This window comes from Colobus angolensis, unplaced genomic scaffold, assembly GCF_000951035.1.
Source record: "Colobus angolensis palliatus isolate OR3802 unplaced genomic scaffold, Cang.pa_1.0 Scaffold394, whole genome shotgun sequence".
Classification (NCBI taxonomy): Eukaryota; Metazoa; Chordata; class Mammalia; order Primates; family Cercopithecidae; genus Colobus; species Colobus angolensis.
Genome location: NW_012117310.1, coordinates 592,617 through 613,099, shown reverse-complemented (window position 1 = coordinate 613,099; position 20,483 = coordinate 592,617). Strand labels below are relative to the sequence as shown.

At 39.7% G+C, this 20,483-nt stretch overlaps 1 protein-coding gene across 2 annotated transcripts; it reads left to right on the top strand.

Moving 5' to 3' along the window:
• Positions 1 to 1,334: 1,334 nt before the first annotated feature.
• Positions 1,335 to 19,901, top strand: SAMD9L (sterile alpha motif domain containing 9-like). Of its 2 annotated transcripts, XM_011955058.1 has the most exons (4): positions 1,335 to 1,524; positions 4,188 to 4,335; positions 4,876 to 4,977; positions 13,977 to 19,901. In XM_011955058.1, the coding sequence occupies exon 4, from the start codon at positions 13,997 to 13,999 to the stop codon at positions 18,752 to 18,754; it is 4,758 nt and encodes a 1,585-aa protein (XP_011810448.1). In that variant the 5' UTR covers positions 1,335 to 1,524; positions 4,188 to 4,335; positions 4,876 to 4,977; positions 13,977 to 13,996; the 3' UTR covers positions 18,755 to 19,901. The 2 variants fall into 2 exon arrangements, with proteins under 2 accessions (XP_011810448.1, XP_011810449.1); XM_011955059.1 differs by lacking the exons at positions 4,188 to 4,335; positions 4,876 to 4,977 and having other exon boundaries at positions 1,375 to 1,524.
• Positions 19,902 to 20,483: the final 582 nt, after the last annotated feature.

Here is a 20,483-nt window from a genome sequence, read left to right as displayed (position 1 = left end):
GTGTACTTTAAGTGTTATATCAGGATGTTTAGCAACAAAGCCTGATAGTTATTCACAGGAAAGAAGAAGGAGCAATTTTAGTCTGCCTTGTGATTTCCAAAAGATACTACTATTCACAGCTGAGTTAACAAATCCCTCTCCAGCAAGGGGTGGGGCATTCAGGAGAAAATCAAGGTCCCTGAAGAGCAGCTTAAAGGATAGATAAAATGGCATCTATGGGCTTGTCCATCTCTCCCCATGACCATACAGTTCTGGGGTGACAGAGACCCATCATAATGTGTCAGAACAGAATAAGCAATCCAGAAGGAATTAATGTTCTTACCTGCCATGTCAAGGGTTACCCAAGGCTTCTCCAGAGATAACAGCTAGTTGTCTGGCTACAGAGTAGGATGTTCCCGAAAGTAAGAGGAGGAACACATCCATCCATACAATGCTTATATATATGGAGAGATGTGTTTTGCTACAAGAGTTTCTGATAAAGAATTAATTTTCTTAATTAATATACTTTGCAAGAATCGATATTATTTTCTTTAAAGCAAAATTAGGAATGCCTTTGTTCTCCAGATATCAGGATATCTGGACACTCCCAAGTCAGGGTCTGTTTAGTAAATATTATTAATTTGTTCCCTTAATAATAAACATCTAGAGGCTAGGAATGCCTACCTTTCTGAGAATGCAGCCCAACAAGTCTCAGCCTCATTTTCGTAGCCCTCATTCAAAATGGAGTTGCTCTGGTTAGAACATCTCTGACACTACCAGGGTTGGTTTCTTCTAATATCTCTCTCCTTGGCTTGTAGGTGGCCATCTTTTCTTTGTGTCTTCACATGATCTTCCCTCTCTATGTGTCTGTGTCCCAATCTCCTCTTCTTATAAGGACACAGTCAGATAGAATTACAGTCACTCTAATGACCTCATTTTAATTTAATTACTTCCTGAAAGACCTTATCTCCAAATACAGTAACATTCGGAGGTACTGAGGATTAGGACTTTAACATATGCATGTTTGGGGGACACAATTCAACCGGTAACAGGAACTTAGATTGCACTGACATATTGATTTTCTCCCTGGTATTTCCATTCTCTTTGTCCTGTAGGTAGTTTTTTGAGTAGTTGGGTTTTTTTGTTTGTTTGTTTGTTGTTTCCTTATTTCTTAACTCTTATGACTTAAAAACCTGCCTGGTAAACAGTTTCTAAGCAGTGGTTCAAATTTATTGATATTTTTGGTAATGTTATTGATTAAAAAATATTTTAGATCCTTCTAAACCCAAGAAAAAAGAACATTCTAAAGTGAAACTGAAACTCTCTATACTTCAACTTCCTCCTGCTTCTGTCCTGGCACTGACACACCCCAGAAAGTCAGAGCACCGGGAGAACAGAAGACTTCACAATTTAATGCCTTGATTTTTAAAAAAGAATTCTTACACTCATATCTCCTAGCCATCAGATGAAGAATGAGACAGCAAAAGTTCAAATGGCCTGTTTCAAGTTTCTGATATAAAACAATGACTTTTTCAGAAAATCCCGGTAAGTAAACTGAACCATTAAACCTTTATTTGTTATGCCTTTGAGGCGACAGCTATTTTTTAAAACTTCAGCTGTACTTTTTATATAACTATAGGTTTGTCCATAAACCATTACTTATAAAAATACTAAAGTAACTAGAAAAATCAATGGATTAAATACATGTCAGTATATTTAACTGATAATAACTTTATAAGTGCTCTTCTAAAAAGAAACGTACCATTAAGTGTAATTAGAATGGTGGGAGGGTTTCTGATTGTGGCAGGCAGGCTTTGGAAAAGAGGACAGAGAAACGAAGCAAACAGGGTCAGGAATTTAAGCACTGAAGATTCTAAAGGAAAACCTGTGATCTTGTGTAATTACACAAAATTCTGTCTTCACAGTGTAAGACATTAAAAGTTTTACATTTTATCAAAGGTATACTCTGCAGAGGCTAAATATTATTCTATTAAAGTACTTCATTCACATATATCTTATACAGCAATCTGGTTGAAAACTAAGAAAAAAAAAATGCAAAGTGTTCTTCAGGAAAATGAAACTAACTTGCTTGTGTGACTTCTGACTGCCAGACTATGCGAGGAGGGTGTGGGTAGAGCCAATCTGGGCTACAGCCAGATTCTGAAGTGTTTTTCCCCTACATCAGTTCTAAGAATCCTACAGAGCAGAACACCTCCCCAGGGCATGAGGGTCTTTCAAAGATGGGGTGGGCAGCTGTGCTTGTTCCTGAGAGTTTGCTGACTTGGTACTTCTTGCTGAACATAAAGAGAGAAAACGAGTGTTGAGGATGGCAACCTGCAAATCTTTTCTCAGTAACTAACGTTGCAAAAGATAAGATTTGTGCTCACAATTGTTTCAAAACAGGACACTGAGAGCCCCTAAAAGCCAAGACTTACGTCCAGGCAATCACAAAATTTGTCCACACTAATCATGGTAATTTTGATTGTTACTTAGTTCCAACAGCATATATCCAGATGCTCTTAAAATTGTCCTGGCTAAAACAAAAGAAAAATTCTGGAGTCTGCTTTTTCCATCTTTAGGATTTCCAGAGAGAGAGAGTGACTGGTTAAAAATCTGAAAGAGGACACTGGCTAAAAGAAGGTATTGCATCTCACACGAGTGGATTGTGTCTGTGGAAAACGTAAGCCCCTTGCCAGAAGAGCAGCTTCCCAGCAAAGGCAGCGGGTGAAAACAGCAGAGGTCTTAAGACACTGGGGACCTGGAGTCAAAAGGGACCTCCTCCAGGTAAAACGCAGTGTGAGAAATGGCCTCATTCGGTGACTGCAAGTGACACAGCAGACAGTTGGTAAGGTGTATTCTGTAATTAGGGTATCCACAAAAACTGCAGGAGAAGATATATTCATTCATTTTGCTCTCCTTTTGAAAAAAACTTCCTATTCGTTCTTTGTGACTAGATGATAGAAGCTGGAGTTAGTTCTGCCCTAACGGGTAGCATAGTAAAGGGATTTCCCCAGATTTCTATCTGGAGTTCCAGCCAAGTGAAATAATTTCCCTAGGAAAATGAGGAAGTCCTTCGACCCACAGACATTGGTAGCTCAAGGCCTTTCAAATATTCATTACTTTTAACTACTCTAAGAAAATGTGTTACTCATTTAACAGATTTTTGTTAAGAAGCTATTATGTGCTAGGCAATGCCAGATAATGAACAAAATGTAAAGAAATTTGTCCTTACGGAGTGCATAGAATAATGGGTGGGACAGAAAAGAAACAAAGTAAATAGGTTAAAATATATAAAATATTTGCTGCTTGTAAGTCCTAAGTAGATAAAAAATGAGGCCAGAAAGGGGATAGGAAATGTTGGGAGATGGGATAAAGTTTTCAGTAGGCTGGCCAAACAGTGCCTTGCTGACAAGGTGACATTTGACAAAAGATCTCAACAAAGTGAGAGAGTGAACCCTGCTGGTATCCAAGGACATTCCAGGAAGGGAAAACAATTGTAGTGGCTGGAAACAGGGGCAGGTGCTTCCTTCAGGAAGCAACGATGAGGTCAGGTGACTGGGCCAGATTTAGAGGGAAAAATAAAAGACCTAATATCAGAGGGTTAACAGGGTACCAGACTGTGTGAGGCCTTGTCAGATGGAAAGCCACAGACAGGGTTGGACACAACATTGATATGATGTTATTTTCATTTTAACATGGTCACTCTGGCTGCTTTTTTGAGAAGTTCCTGAAGGGATCAATAACAGCAAGAGGGAACATGGCAAGGAAGCTATTCCTATAATCCAAGAGAGAGAAGAGGAGAGTTTGGACCAGGTGGTAGTGGTGATGTAGTCAAATTCTGGGTATATTTTGAAGATACACCCGATAGGATTTGCTCTACATTGAATGTGGAATGCTGGAAGAGAGATAAAGTGTGCCTGCCACATACTTTTTGAGGTTTATTTATTTTCTTAGAAGTATTTAAGTATACAAAGAGATGCTACCTAGGAGAAGGGTATTCTTTTCACTATTCTTTCAAATTTTCTGTGTGTTTGAACATTTTCATAGTAGAAAGTTAGGGGGGAAAATCTGTTTCATAAACATTTCCTAAGCAGCAGTCCAGTCTATTGCATTTTAATTGGTTGTGATATCATTGTTTTATGCAATACGTTCTCAACAAGTATATCCTCCAGCAAACTGAACAAGGACCAAGTCTGTTCTGCCTACAGCTCTGCTTCCTCATAGCTGCTTTCCAGAACGTGACTTTGGCAAATCATCAAGAAAGGGGAACTAATCTAAGGAATCCAGATCAAACAGCCTCATGAAGACTTATTTCATGTTTCTAATATAAAGATAGAAGTTTTCGGAAAAGCCCTGGTAAGTTTCTAATCATTAAAGGTTTGTTTAATCAACTCTCCTTAAAAGCTGTCTTTAAAAACTAATTCTGAAAAGTAAAACAGAACTTTGAAAATGAACATATTTGCAAGTGTGCATAAGCTATTTCTTATAAAAGGAATGAGAAATATCACTACTTTTATATAAGAATCAATAGATGTAACTTGTGCTGATTGCAGAATTTTTAAAAAAGAAACTTCCCAGCAAGCATGGCGAGGGTGCAGCATATTTCTACAGGTGGAAAGCTCTGGGGGTGAGGCTAAAAAACCTGGGTAAAACGTAGACCAGAAGATCAGGAATCCGAGCATACAAAACCGTGTTGAAAATTGTAGCCATGTGCAGCTATGCCATACTCTGTCTTATAAGTTACATTTAATTAAAGAATAAAACCCTCCAAGGTTTAGCCTTCATTTTATGTAAGACTTTTATGCACAATAGCTTGTATAGAGACTATGGGAAGAAATATATAATTTGAACATACACTTCAAGAAAATAAAACTAACTTTTGCTTTGCGGTTTCAGTTATACAGAGCATCAGAGCAGAGGTGGGCCTGCTGGGCTGCAGCTGGGATTCTGAGCATCCTTTCCTTGAGGCACGGAAAGTGAGTGAGTGAGTCCAGTGAGGTGAGTGAGCCCAGTGAGGCCCAGCCTCCTAAACATGAGGGTGAGCACCAGAGCTTGCCAAGGGCAGGCCAGTTTGATCCTTCCTGCTTAGTCTCTAAAGAGAGAAAAATAATAGTCCTTAGGCAGTAGATCCTGAAATTTATTGTCTGTAGGGGATCCATTCCAGGACCTGCGCAGATACCAAAACCTGTACATGCTCAAATCCCTAGTGTAAAATGGCAAGGTATTTGTGTATAACCTATACACATCCTCCTGTGTACTTTGAGTCATCTCTAGATTATTTATAATACCTAGTACAATGTCATATTATATGGTTGTTATACCGTATTGTTTAGGGAATAGTGACAACAAAAACAAGTCTGTACATTTTCAGTACAGATGCAATTTTTTTTTTCAAATATTTTCAATCTGTAGTTAGTTGAATCCACAATGTGGTACCCACTGATAGGGAGGGCCCAGTGTAAAAATAAAGAGAACTCTGTATTTCAAAATCATCCCAGAACAGAATAGAGTTAAAGTGAAGGTCTTCTCCCCAGCTCCAACCAGAGCAGCTACACCTTTACCCATGTTAGATACAGCGGTTTCAGGTGCATTTCTTTTGAAGAAGCAGAACAAAAACAAGCAACAACTAAGACAACATTAGTTCTGGTCCGATTTTCATATATTGTAAGTGGGAAAACAGGCTCACTGAGAGGAGAAATAATTTAATCATGACATCGTTTTTCTGATCACAACTCCTCCACCTTTCTACACACTATGTAGCTTCTTGCTAAACATGAAAGCCCTCATGTTTAGAACTATGCCTGCAGTCTAGGGTGTAAGGTTGACGTCACAGAAAGAGCCAAAGAGTTATGTCAAAGCATTATGAAAACTTTTTGCCCAAATCATTGTCACCTGAATTAAATAACAGCTCCAACTACATATGGATCATAGACCATATAAGATACTTATAATTGACAGAGGGCAAAATTCACATGAAAGTAATATTGAATACATAATATCTTCAAGTTGTTATGTATCTTCTCAGCTACCAACATAGGGGTGGGAAATTGTGGAATTCTGGCTGAGAAATATTTTTATGTGATATGTTATCATACCAAAATATGATGTAGTAACAGAAGAAAAGTGAAGAAGCAGGTCGGTGGGTAGATGTGGTTTCAGGAGTTTGGAGAAGCTCTCTTTGGATTCCTTCAGTTCTACTGGTTTAAACAGGAAGCAAGGTGACCGTGGTGAGGAGGTATTGTAGGTTTGATGAGAGAGGAGAAACAATGAAATGATCATTTAGGAGAATAAGAGGGCGACTAAAGCAGAGAAATAGAGTATAGTAGATGAGAGCATTAAGGTGAGACCAGTTATGGTATGGAGGGCCGTTATCCAGTCATGCTCCAGTCAGGGTGTGAAGGGCCATTGTCCAGCCATGTTCCAGTCAGGGTGTGGAGTTTTTATCTTTGAACCATGGGGAAACCTCTAAGACAAGGTAAAGATAAAAAGACTCAAGGCTTAAGAAGCACAGATGCCAGTCACCCTATTTAAGAAGGGTGTTTCCATCTCCCTGGTAGTTCCTGACAGAAGTCAATCAAATAAAAAAGAAAGTGAAGGGAAGCTGTCATGCTGTCAGGTAACACAAAGACACAAAGACAAGCCCTCTGCTATCCCCCATGCCACCACCCAGCACACACAGTGTCTCTGGGCATGTAATGGTTGCTAAGCAGGAAATTCTTAAAATGCTGCTTCTTGTAGAGTGCTGGGGTCTATCAGAATTGCTGTAGTCACAGAAGAGAAAAGTCTAAAGTTCTTCCTTACAGTATTTGGGGTGACCCAAAGAAAGGATGGTTAGCTTGAATTACTGAGAGAGGACACTAGCTAGGAGAAGAGACTGCCTCACACCTAAACAGAGCCAGTCTATGGTGCACGGTAAGAGCATCTCCAGAGGAGGGTTTGTTGCCCAGAGCAGCAACAGCAGTTAAAACAGTGGAGGGTGACCCTGAAGCCCTGGGGTTCCGGCTCACTGAGGACCTATGGTAAAAAGAGATCTCCTCTGGGGAAAACCCTATCTAAGAAAAATGCTCACTCAGGGACTATAAGTGAGACACCAAAACCTGCGGAGAAGTGTTAGGAAACTGGAGCTTACAATAGGACATCAAGTCTCTGTAATTTGCCTGTTAGGTGAAGAATAAAATGTTTACTGACTTTTCTTTTTGAAAAGTAAACTCTTTTCTTACTAATTACGACCGGCTAACCCAGATGCTGGAGTTGGTTTTGGTCTCATCGATGACAACATGGAGATATTTCCCAAATACAATTCAATTGTTTCACTAATCTAAAAACATTAATTTCCTCATTCAACAAATATTTATTGAGTACTTATTTTATGTCAGGCCCTGGTGATTCATGCATGAATGACAGGCAAAAATGCCTCTTCTCATGGAAGTTACATTCCAGTTGCTGACACAGAATGAGAAATATAATTAAGTAAAATGTATAGTACATAAATCTAAAGTGAAAACTTGAAGCAGGGAAGAGCAATGGAAAGTACTGGAGTAAGGACTGAAATTTTAAGAAAGATGAGCAAGAAAGTCCTTATTGAATTTGAGTAAAGAGCTAAAAAGGTGAGGGTGTGAGCTATGTTGGCATCTGGAGGAAGAGCATTCCAAGCAGAAGGAACAGGTAGTGTAAAGGCCTCGTGCAGCTGCAAGGCTGGCATGTTTGAGGAACAGCAAGACAACTGGGCAGCTGGAGGGAAGTGAGCGGAAGTAATGAGGTCAAAAAGACAGTGGGGTGGACAAATCATGTCAGACTTTATTTAAGGACTTTGGCTTTTACTCCATGTGAGATGAGAAGTCAGATAAAAGTTTTGAGCAGAGGACACTGACTAAGAGTCAGTGACATGATCACACTTGCATGTTTGAACAGGATCAGGTTGGCTGTTGTGTTGAAAACAGAGTGAATGGCATGGGGGTGGGGCAAAGCCAGAGTCAGACCAGGTAACAAAAACAATCCAGGAAAGAGATGATGGCCTAGAACAGAGTGGTAGCAGTAGGGATAGTGGGAAAGGGTGGCATTCTGGATATACTGTGAAGGTGTGGTTGAAAGTATTTGCTAATACAATGAGTGAAAAAAAAAAAAAGCAGTTAAAAATGCTGCCAAGGTTTTTGCCTTGAACAATTGACAAGTTCCATTAATTTATAAGACTGTGGGAGGAGCAAGTTTGGAGTGGGAGGGGCAGATATCAGGAGACCGATTTTGGCCATGTTAGTTTTAGAAGGACTGTCATATATCTAGGTGAACGTAGAGAAGGCAAATATGATGTCCATACATCATGGCAGAAGCCAGGGCCGATCATGTTAATTTGGAAGTCACAGGCACACAGATTGCATTTAAATGCAAGATAGATGAGATTTATAAGGAGAAACTCTAGATAGAACTCTAGATAGAAAAGAGGCTGGCCGGGCGCGATGGCTCAAGCCTGTAATCCCAGCACTTTGGGAGGCCGAGACGGGCGGATCACGAGGTCAGGAGATCGAGACCATCCTGGCTAACACTGTGAAACCCCGTCTCTACTAAAAAAAAAATACAAAAAACTAGCCGGGCGAGGTGGTTGGTGCCTGTAGTCCCAGCTACTCGGGAGGCTGAGGCAGGAGAATGGCGTAAACCCGGGAGGCGGAGCTTGCAGTGAGCTGAGATCCGGCCACTGCACTCCAGCCCTGGCGACAGAGCGAGACTCCGTCTCAAAAAAAAAAAAAAAAAGAAAAGAGGCTAGGTCTGAGAGGCACTTCAACATTTAGAGGTGGAGAGTTAAGGAAGAACCAGCAGAGGAAACTGAGAAGGAGTAGCCAGAAAAGGAGGAGGAAAAATCAGGAAAGGTGGTGTGCCAAAAGCCTGCAAGGAGAGTGATCCAAGGAAAAGAGAGCAATCACTTGTTTCAAGTGCTGTTGCTCTGTCAAGAACTGTCTATAGCAACGCCAAGTGCAATTTCAGTGGAGGAGTGAGGGCAAAGCCTGATTGGAGTGACTTCTAAAGTGAGTGGGAGAAGAGAAACAAGAAACGGAAAGTGTAGACAGATCTACTGTGAAGAAAAGCAGAAATGTGTGTAAGAGTAGTTTCCAAACAGTCTTGCTTAACATGAAAAACATAAACATGCTTGATTGCTGAAGGAGATCTAGTAGATGAGGAAAGACTGAAGAAGCCAAATAGAGAGGGGATACTTTCTGGAGCAACTTCCTGAATAGGTGAGAGGGATGCAAGGGCTACTGCAAGTGGAGAGCTTGACCTCACTAGGCATATGGGCAGAACATGCAGAGAACAGAAACTAACATATGATGTAGTAACAGAAGAAAAGTGAAGAAGTAGGTTGATGGGTAGATGTGGTTTCAGGAGTTTGGAGAAGCTCTCTTTGGATTCCTTCAATTCTGCCAGTTTAAACAGGAAGCAAGGTGACCATGGTGAGGAGGTGTTGTAGGTTTGATGAGAGAGGAGAAACGATGAAATGATCATTTAGGAGAATAAGAGAGTGACTACTGCAAATGGAGAGGTTGACTAAAGCAGAGAAAGAAATAAAGCATGGTAGCTGAGAGCATTAAGGTGAGACCAGTCATGGTATGGAGGGCCATTGTACGGCCATGTTCCAGTCAGGGTGTGGAGGGCCATTTTCCAGCATGCTCCAGTCAGGGTGTGAAGGACCACTGTCCAGCACGCTCAAGTCAGAGCGTGAAGGGCCACTGTTCAGCATGCTGCAGTCAGTGTGGAGGCCCATTGTCCAACCATGTTCCAGTCAGGGTGTGGAGGACCGTTGTCCAGTCATGTTCCAGTCAGGGTGTGGAGGGCCATTCTCCAGCATGCTCCAGTCAGAGTGTGAAGGGCCACTGTTCAGCATGCTCCAGTCAGTGTGGAGGCCCATTGTCCAACCACGTTCCAGTCAGGGTGTGGAGGGCCATCTCCAGCCATGCTCTGACAAGCTGTTGGCGACTGAGTGGTGAATGTAACTAGCATTGTAGTTAAACTGTGAGAGTGTACCAGAGAGGAGAAAAATAAGTGATGATGATGAATAATCAAAAAAATATTAAGCCAGTAAAAGAGGAAAAGTGAAACATGAATGGAGTGAGGAAAAGTGAGATGGTAGTAGAATCCATAGATCGAAGGTGTTGGTGTTAAAGAAATACTTACTAGTGTTTGAGCACTAAAGGCAGTGGGCCTGAGGGGCAAGAGATGGTGGGGACAGGGAAGTGTTTGAAACAGAGAGGACGGAGGGCTTGTAGTTCTCAGTGACTGTATTTGTTGGCTAGAGCTGACATAACAAAGTAGCACAGAGTCACTTCAACAACAGAAATGTATTATCTCCAAATCCTTGCGACTAGAAGTCCAAGATCAAGGTATTGGCAGGGTGGGTTCCTTCTGAGGGCTACCAGGGAGAATTTCTTCCACGCCTCTTACAGTAGCATGCTGGCAATCTTTGGTGATTCTTGGTTTGTAGAAACATCACACTGACCTCTGCCTTCATCTTCATATACCGTTCTCCCTGTGTGTAAGCAAGCCTCTGTGCCCAAGTTTCCCCTTTTTACAAAAACCTCAGTCATATTGGATTAGGGTCCACTATAATAACTTCATGTCAATTAATTACATCTACAACAATCCTGTCTCCAACTAAAGTCACATTCTAAGGTGCTGGAGGTTAGGACTTCAGTGCACGAATTTTGGCATGATATAATTCAATCCATAATAGTAATGGTAAGGTCAAGGATATGACCATGGGAATAGAGGTGGGTTGATGTCAAGATAAAAGTCAATCGAGTGAGAGGCCATTGTATTGGAAGAATCAATGACATGTCTATTGAGCCACCAATAATTATGACAGAAATGGTATCTGAGGACACAAGTGTCCTCTTCCCTTCAGCTTCCTACATTTTAATACAAAATGTATTAAAATGTCTAAAAATGTATAAAATGTATAAAAAGTAAGTATTCAGCAAATTTTCAAAGTATGAAATATCTTAAGACTAAGGTTTAAAATACTATGGTAGTTATCTCATATGTAATGACTTCAAAAAAGTTTTCATTAAGGATGTTTATTAATAACTGCTTATACTATTGGTTTTATATAATGCTTGTAAACAGGTGAGGCAGGGCCCCTCTGTCAGTCTTACCTGAGATGACACTTAGGGCCTCTGCAGGGCAGATGGGAAGATCAGGGATGAGCTTACCAGGCTCCGAGGCTCCATCTGCCCAGGAGTACTCTATGGCAGGCCCAGTGCCCTGGCTCTGGGTGCAGGAGTAGGAACTGCCCACTGCTGGAACACTATGTCATACCCCTTAGACCCACTAAAGGAGCCTTTGGCAGGTCCACCAGGTAGACTATTTCTTATTTCCTAACTCTGTCCTCCAGGCTTTCTCCCTCACTTGCCTCCCACATGACTCCAGCAGTTCCCTTAACTTCACCTGCCCAGTGTTCCCACCCTCTTCCTCCTCACATATCCCAGGCCTAGACTCCTTCTTGTGTCTGACAAAAAGCACTACCACACTGTCAGTATAAACTTTTTTGAGTGTATGTGCATGTGTGTGTGTGACTTATTTCTTTTTTTTATCTTCTCCAATGGACAATAAATATCATGAAAGAGCTTCACATCTGTTTTGATTATCACTGTTTTTCCTGAGCATGATGCCTGGTACATAATAGGTGCACATTAAATATGTGTTGAATGAATGAACAGATTACACAATTTAAGATAAATAACACTTGTCTCTAGTTACAACATATGGGCTAATTTTTGTGGGACCTCATAAGACCCACAAGTGACTTCTGTCTACACTGCAGATGAACTGAATTGATTATCTAAAATATGTTTATAGCATTCATTGTGCCAGTTGCTCATGGTTCTGCTAATTGGCCCAGGACTAGTTGTGATCTGCAGACTGAAGCCAGAGTAAGGAAGAGAATTCAAGGCACTAAGACAACCAGGAACAGTTTTATCAAGGCAAGTGGAAGCTGCTAGGCTCAGTGGTTGCATGCCTATAGTTGGGGTAAATCATCCTGGTGCAAATATGGTATTCACACCATAAATGTGTAGTGAAAGTTTCCTCTGTGGCCAATCACAGGGCTACAAGTTGAAGCCCCAGTTTAGCTTATTCTCCATGCATAATTGCAAGGGGACCTTCTGGTGAACTTTTCCAAGAAGCTCCAAGTACAGATGGTTCAAATTTGCAGTTTGGCTAGACTTTGTGACTGGATGTACATTAAATTGTTTTTAAAAACTTAGGTTCCTTAAACCTAAGGAATCTAAAAATTACAAATCATTTAAAACAGCAGTCCCCAGCCTTTTTGGAACCAGGAACTGACTTCATGGGAGACACTTTTTCCATGGGGTAGTGAGGGATGGTTTTGAGTTGATTCAAGGGCATTACATTTTGTGTGCATTTTATTTCTATTATTATTACACTGTAACATATAATGAAATTATTATACAACTCACCATAATGTAGACTCAGTGGGAGCCCTAAGTGTGTTTTCCTGCAACTAGATGGTCCCATCTGGAGTGATGGGACAGAGTGACCGATCATCAGGCCCCAGATTCTCATAATGAGTGTGCAGCCTGGATCCCTCACATGCACAGTTCACAACAGGGTTTTCACTCCTATAAGAAACTAATGCCACCGCTGATCTGACGGGATGTGGAGCTCAGGCAGTAATGCAAGCTATGGGGAGAGGCTGTAAATACAGACGAAGCTTTGCCAGCTCACCTGCCAGCCAGTCACCTCTTGCTGTGCAGCCCAGTTTCTAACAGGTTAGAGACGTACTGGTCCAGGTCACCAGATTTGGGGATCCCTGATTTAAAATGTTTTATTTTCTCTTTTAATGGTTTAGTCTAGTATTTTTGTTTCATTTGATCTTTAATGTTGTTTTGTCTATCCTTAAAATATTCTCACTTTCTGGGTTTTCTGTTTACTTAAACTAATTAATTGATTTACCTTTTAAATTCTGATTCAGTAGGTCTAAGTAGGGGCCTGAGAATTTACATTTCTAGCCAGCTTCTAAGTGATGCTGATGCTGCTGGTCTGGAGACCACACCTTGAGAACCACTGATCTTGGTCTTATCTGCACAATAGATGCACCAAGGCAAATTTTTAAAAGTACTAATGCCTGAAAACACCACCATCACTCCCTCCACCAACTAATGCAGTCTGAGATGTGGAACGCCAAGTGATTCTAATGTTTAACTGAGGTTGAGAACCCCTGTTCTAGGAATCCAAAATAGGCAGCTTTTGCCATTCATCAAAGTACATAATTGTAGGATCTTCATTAGCCTCATATCAATATTTTGAGGGAGAATATGGCTCTAACAAAATTAAAAACTCATACTATGTTCCCTATTTAGTTTCAGGGAGCCCAGCTTGAATTACAGCTAGTCTCTTCTGGTACCTCCTGAGAGCACAAGAATTAGCCAATCAAATCAATTATCCTAACATTTTGCTACCAAGTTCCTCCAAACCCTAACCTTGTGGCCTAACAGCTTGAGTTCCAAAAGAAAACAGATGATTATTTAACCAACTGCTCCGTTACTATGTAACAAAGATAGCCAGCTGTGGATTTCTGTTCCTCAACCTACCTCTACCTATCCAGTTTCATTATTTTAAAGTATATTTGCAATATTCCTATATGCTATGGGAACCAATTTCTATGTTACTTAAGATTCTGGTTTTAAGTTATGAAAACCCAGCTTTCACCAAGTTAAGCTAAAAGGGAGAATTATTATAAGGCTAAACGGCGTGTCACCTAGTTAGCAGCTACAGCTTATTTCATAATTACAATTAGAGTCACCTAAGAAACAAGGGTATGAATTAGGGAGGTAAAACAGCTAAAGTAAGTATCAAGCAGTTTTAAGAGTCAGCCTTGAGCAATATTATACATATACATATGTATCTTCTGTATGATAATATATACATAATTGACTATATGATCTTAATAATACAGTATAATTCTAAAATAGTATTATATTGCTTTTTCTCAGGAAGAAGTTGAAGCTTTGATATGAGTAAACAAGTATCTCTACCTGAAAGTATTAAAGATTGGACCGAAGAGCATGTGAAAAAATGGGTAACTGATGACCTTAAGATTAATGAGCAATATGGACAAATTCTGCTCAGTGAAGAAGTGACAGGATTAGTCCTGCAGGAATTAACTGAGAAGGACCTTATAGAAATGGGGCTACCACGGGGTCCAGCACTTTTGATAAAACGTTCATATAACAAATTGAATAGTAAGTCCCCTGAAAGTGACAATCATGATCCTGGACAATTAGATCATTCAAAACCGTCCAAAAGAGAACACCAAAAAGATCCAAAACAGACCAAAAAGGAAGAAGAAAATTCAATGTCATCCAATATTGATTATGATCCCAGAGAGGTCAGAGATATCAAAGAACAAGAATCAATTCTTGTGAAAGAAAATGTGTTAGAAGAAATAGCAAATGCTAAAGACAAGAAAAAGGGTGAGCTAAAACCTGAACAATTGACTTGTATGCCATATCCTTTTGATCAGTTCCATGACAGCCATCGCTATATAGAACATTATACTCTACAACCTGAAACAGGAGCACTCAATCTCATTGATCCAATACATGAGTTCAAAGCTCTCACAAACACAGGAACAGCCGCAGAACTGGACATTAAAATGAAATTCAGCAATGAAGTCTTCCGATTTGCATCAGCTTGTATGAATTCACGCACCAATGGCACCATCCATTTTGGAGTCAAGGACAAACCCCATGGAGAAATTGTTGGTGTGAAAATCACCGGTAAGGATGCCTTCATTGACCACTTCAATCTAATGATCAAAAAGTATTTTGAAGAAAGTGAGATCAATGAAGCCAAGAAGTGTATTCGGGAGCCAAGGTTTGTGGAAGTCCTTCTGCAGAACAATATGCCATCTGACAGATTTGTCATTGAAGTCGATATTATTTCAAAACACTCTATATGTAAAGATAAGTATTTCTACATTCACATGCAAATTTGTAAAGATAAAGTATGGAAACAAAACCAAAATCCTTCACTGTTTGTAAGAGAAGGGGCTAGCTCTAGGGATATCCTGGCCAATTCCAAGCAACGGGATGTAGATTTCAAAGCATTTTTACAAAATTTAAAGTCACTGGTGGCATCCAGAAAAGAGGCTGAAGAAGAGTATGGAATGAAGGCAATGAAGAAGGAGAGTGAAGGACTAAAGCTGGTTAAACTTCTCATAGGAAACCGAGACTTACTGGATAATTCATACTATGACTGGTACATTCTTGTAACAAATAAATGCCATCCGAACCAAATAAAGCACTTCGATTTTTTAAAGGAAATTAAATGGTTTGCTGTGTTGGAGTTTGATCCTGAATCTGTGATCAATGGAGTGGTCAAAGCTTACAAAGAAAGCCGAGTGGCAAACCTTCACTTTCCAAATCAGTATGAAGACAAGACAACTAACATGAGGGAGAAGATTTCTGCTCTTAATCTTTACCAACAGCCCAGCTGGATTTTCTGCAATGGCAGATCAGACCTGAAAAGTGAGACATATAAACCTCTAGAACCACATTTATGGCACAGGGAAAGAGCTTCAGAAGTCAGGAAACTAATTTTATTTCTCACAGATGAAAATATAATGACAAGAGGAAAATTTTTGGTAGTGTTTCTATTACTCTCTTCAGTGGAAAGTCCAGGAGATCCACTCATTGAAACTTTCTGGGCTTTCTATCAAGCTCTCAAAGGAATGGAAAATATGTTGTGTATCTCTGTAAATTCAAATATTTACCAACGATGGAAAGATCTACTACAAACAAGAATGAAGATGGAAGATGAATTAACAAACCACAGTATTTCCACATTAAATATAGAACTGGTAAACAGCACTATCCTTAAACTAAAATCGGTGACTCAGTCATCAAGAAGGTTTTTGCCCGCCCATGGATCTTCTTCAGTTATCCTAGAGAAAAAGAAAGAGGATGTCTTGACTGCACTAGAAATCCTCTGTGAAAATGAGTGTAGAGACACAGACATCGAGAAAGATGAATCTAAATTCCTGGAGTTTAAGAAATCAAAAGAAGAACACTTTTATCGAGGTGGCAAAGTATCCTGGTGGAACTTCTATTTTTCTTCTGAAAACCATTCTTCAGATTTTGTTAAAAGGGACAGCTATGAAAAGCTTAAAGATTTAATACAGTGCTGGGCAGAGTCTCCTAAACCAATATTTGCAAAAATCATCAATCTTTATCATCATCCAGGCTGTGGGGGTACCACACTGGCTATGCATGTTCTCTGGGACTTAAAGAAAAAATTCAGATGTGCTGTGTTAAAAAACAAAACAACTGATTTTGCAGAAATTGGAGAGCAAGTGATCAATCTGGTCACCTATAAGGCAAAGAGCCATCAGGATTACATTCCTGTGCTCCTCCTTGTGGATGATTTTGAAGAACAAGAAAATGTCTACTTTCTACAAAATGCCATCCATTCCATTTTAGCAGAGAAGGATTTGCGATATGAAAAAACATTGGTAATCATCTTAAACTGCATGAGATCCCGGAATCCAGATGAAAGTGCAAAATTGGCAGACAGTATTGCACTAAATTACCAACTTTCTTCCAAGGAACAAAGAGCTTTTGGGGCCAAACTGAAGGAAATTGAAAAGCAGCACAAGAACTGTGAAAACTTTTATTCCTTCATGATCATGAAAAGCAATTTTGATGAAACATATATAGAAAATGTAGTCAGGAATATCCTAAAAGGACAGGATGTTGACAGCAAGGAAGCACAACTCATTTCCTTCTTGGCTTTACTCAACTCTTATGTCACTGATTCTACAATTTCAGTTTCACAGTGTGAAATATTTTTGGGAATCATATACACTAATACACCCTGGGAACCTGAAAGCTTAGAAGACAAGATGGGAACTTATTCTACACTTCTAATAAAAACAGAAGTTGCAGAATATGGGAGATACACAGGTGTGCGTGTCATTCACCCTCTGATTGCCCTGTACTGTCTAAACGAACTGGAAAGAAGCTATCACTTGGATAAATGTCAAATTGCATTGAATATATTAGAAGAGAATTTATTCTATGATTCTGGAATAGGAAGAGACAAATTTCAACATGACGTTCAAACTCTTCTGCTTACAAGACAGCGCAAGGAGTATGGAGATGAAACAGACACTTTGTTTTCCCCATTAATGGAAGCTTTACAGAATAAAGACATTGTAAAGGTCTTGAGTGTAGGAAGCAGACGATTCCCACAAAATGCATTCATTTGTCAAGCCTTAGCAAGACATTTCTACATTAAAGAGAAGGACTTTAACACGGCTCTGGACTGGGCACTTCAGGCCAAAATGAAAGCACCTAAAAATTCCTATATTTCAGATACCCTTGGTCAAGTCTACAAAAGTGAAATCAAATGGTGGTTGGATGGGAACAAAAACTGTAGGAGCATTACTGTTAATGACCTAACACATCTCCTAGAAGCTGCCGAAAAAGCCTCAAGAGCTTTCAAAGAATCCCAAAGGCAAACTGATAGTAAAAACTATGAAACCGAGGAATGGTCACCACAGAAGTCCCAGAGACGATATGACATGTATAATACAGCTGGTTTCTTGGGTGAAATAGAAGTTGGTCTTTACACTATCCAGATTCTTCAGCTCACTCCCTTTTTCCACAAAGAAAATGAACTATCCAAAAAAACTATGGTGCCATTTTTATCAGGAAAATGGACCATTCCTCCTGATCCCAGAAACGAATATTATTTGGCTCTTAGCAAGTTCACATCCCACCTACAAAATTTACAATCAGATCTGAAAAGGTGCTTTGACTTTTTTATTGATTATATGGTTCTTCTGAAAATGAGGTATACCCAAAAAGAAATCGTGGAAATCACGTTAAGCAAGAAAGTCAGTCGTTGTTTCAGGAAATACACAGAACTTTTCTGTCATTTGGATCCATGTCTACCACAAAGTAAAGAGAGTCAATTACTCCAGGAGGAGAATTGCAGGAAAAAGTTAGAAGCTCTGAGAGCAGATAGGTTTGCTGGACTCTTGGAATATCTTAATCCAAACTTCAAAGATGCTGCAACTACCATGGAAATTATAGTGAATGAATATGCCTTCCTACTGAAGCAAAACTCAAATAAGAGCATGACAAATGAGAAACAAAATTCCATTTTGGCCAACATTATTCTCAGTTGTCTAAAGCCCAGCTCCAAATTCATTCAACCACTTACCACGCTAAAAAAGCAACTCCGAGAGGTCTTGCAAATTGTAGGACTAAGTCATCAATATCCAGGCCCTTATTTCTTGGCCTGCCTCCTGTTCTGGCCAGAAAATCAAGAGCTAGATCAAGATTCCAAACTAATAGAAAAGTGTGTTTCATCCTTAAATAGATCCTTCAGGGGACAGTACAAGCGCATGTGCAGGTCCAAGCAGGCAAGCACACTTTTCTATCTGGGCAAAAGGAAGGGTCTCAATGGTATTGTTCACAAGGCCGAAATAGAGCAGTACTTTGATAAAGTACAAAATACAAATTCCCTCTGGCACAGTGGGGATGTGTGGAAAAAAAATGAAGTCAAACACCTCCTGTGTCGTCTAAGTGGTCAGGCTGAAGGCAAGCTGATCTCTATAGAATACGGAACAGAGAAAAAAATTAAAATACCAGTAATATCTGTTTATTCAGGTCCACTCAGAAGTGGTAGGAACATAGAAAGAGTGTCTTTCTACCTAGGATTTTCCATTGAAGGCCCTCTGGCATATGATATAGAAGTAATTTAAGAAAATACATCAACTGTAGTTCAAATATGTTTATTTATATCTTTATGATTTTATTCCCTCTCTCTATTCTCATGGCATTTTCATGACATTATTGGCTAACCTCTAATCATAGATTTTGCTTTTGCCTCCCTTAAAGAATTGTAAGCCTTTTTAAGATATGAAATATGCCTACACGCAGAGCTTGGCACACAGTAGAGTCAATCATTTAATGTTTTAAATATGCATTTTCAGACTCAAATAATGAAGAAGTTTCATTGGTATCCACTGGTCACATCATAACTGGTTATAGGGCAATAAAATCTGTGTTAAATTTAATTGCCTTTATACGTTATCTGAATTATTTCTTCACTGTGACAGCAAAGATTTAAATAAGATGAATGTAAAAGAGAAAGCTTATTGGACTCAAACCCACAGATGGACACCAGAGTTCCACTTAGCTCATCTTGGTATCAATAAAAACTCATGTGGAAGGTAAATATGTTGTTCCCCATTCTCCATATAACACTTTCTCCAACACACACACACACACACACACACACACTCCTTGTATCCCTTGCCCTTCTCCTAGCTCATGGCTTCAGGAGAGAGAAGAGTTCAAAAAATAAAGTAATCATAAACTTGAACTCTCTCCATTCTCTTCTTCCCATTTACAGGTGAATCTCTTCCTTTAAGCCATTTTTGTCTCCTGTGAATACAGCCTTATCTCCACCTGTTCCTTAGATCCCATCTCCCCTGGCTTCTTTTTTCCATTCATTACCCTCTTTGTTCCCTTTACTTCTCAACCTGTGCTATACACATGCTGTTATCTCTGTTGAGATTGCCTTATTTCCATCTAACATTCTCTCTCCTGCTATTCTGATTTGTCATTCACAACTGAGTTCAAGAGTCATGTCCACCAGGAAGTCTTCCAAGACTACCATCATTCCTGACTGATTAGAGGGCTTCCTCATGGTAATATGTGTTCTCAAGTTTTCAGTGTTAAGGAATGCTATTCCAGACACTCATTCTCAGATGCACAACAGCCAGAAAAGTCTCAAGCAGCATTCGATAGCTTGGAATTTAAGAGCTATGAATTGCCTATAAAGTGAAACATAGGCTAATATAGATTAAATTGAATATTGACATAACAAATATGTTTACTTATCCACATATTTGTATCTCTTTGTAATGTAACTTAGATATTCTGGACTCCAAACCCAATTCTTCTTATCATCAAGAAGCCTATGCTCCAACAGGGTTCTTCTAGCCTATATTTCTATGAATCTGGGCAATGCTCACACAGTCCAGAACATGTCCCTCTTTCTGAAAGCTGTGTCTGCTGCTGGTCCTGCTCCAAACAGTTGCCTCCTTCTTCTGCAGTCCACCAGTCCATACAGTAACAGGATCTCCCAAGTGGCTATACTCCCCAAGGTGTTCATCGGCCTGTGAACATAGGCCTGACCCTTATTTCTTTTAAACTTCCCTACTGTACTATAACATTTAGTAAGACATAACTAAAGGCTTGATGTAGAGAAAAAAGTTATAATGAAAGGAGAAAAAATTACTAAATATTCCTGCTAACCATAACCATCTTTACAGTTAATAATTCTGGCCCCACGATGAGGTATCTTAGAGAGCTTCTTTCTCCTTAGCCCCCATTTCAGCATCCATGCTATAGAGTCATCTTTTCTCATTCTCCTGAATGAAGCAATCCCTAAACATGAATGCTTGACTCAGAGAATAGGATGCA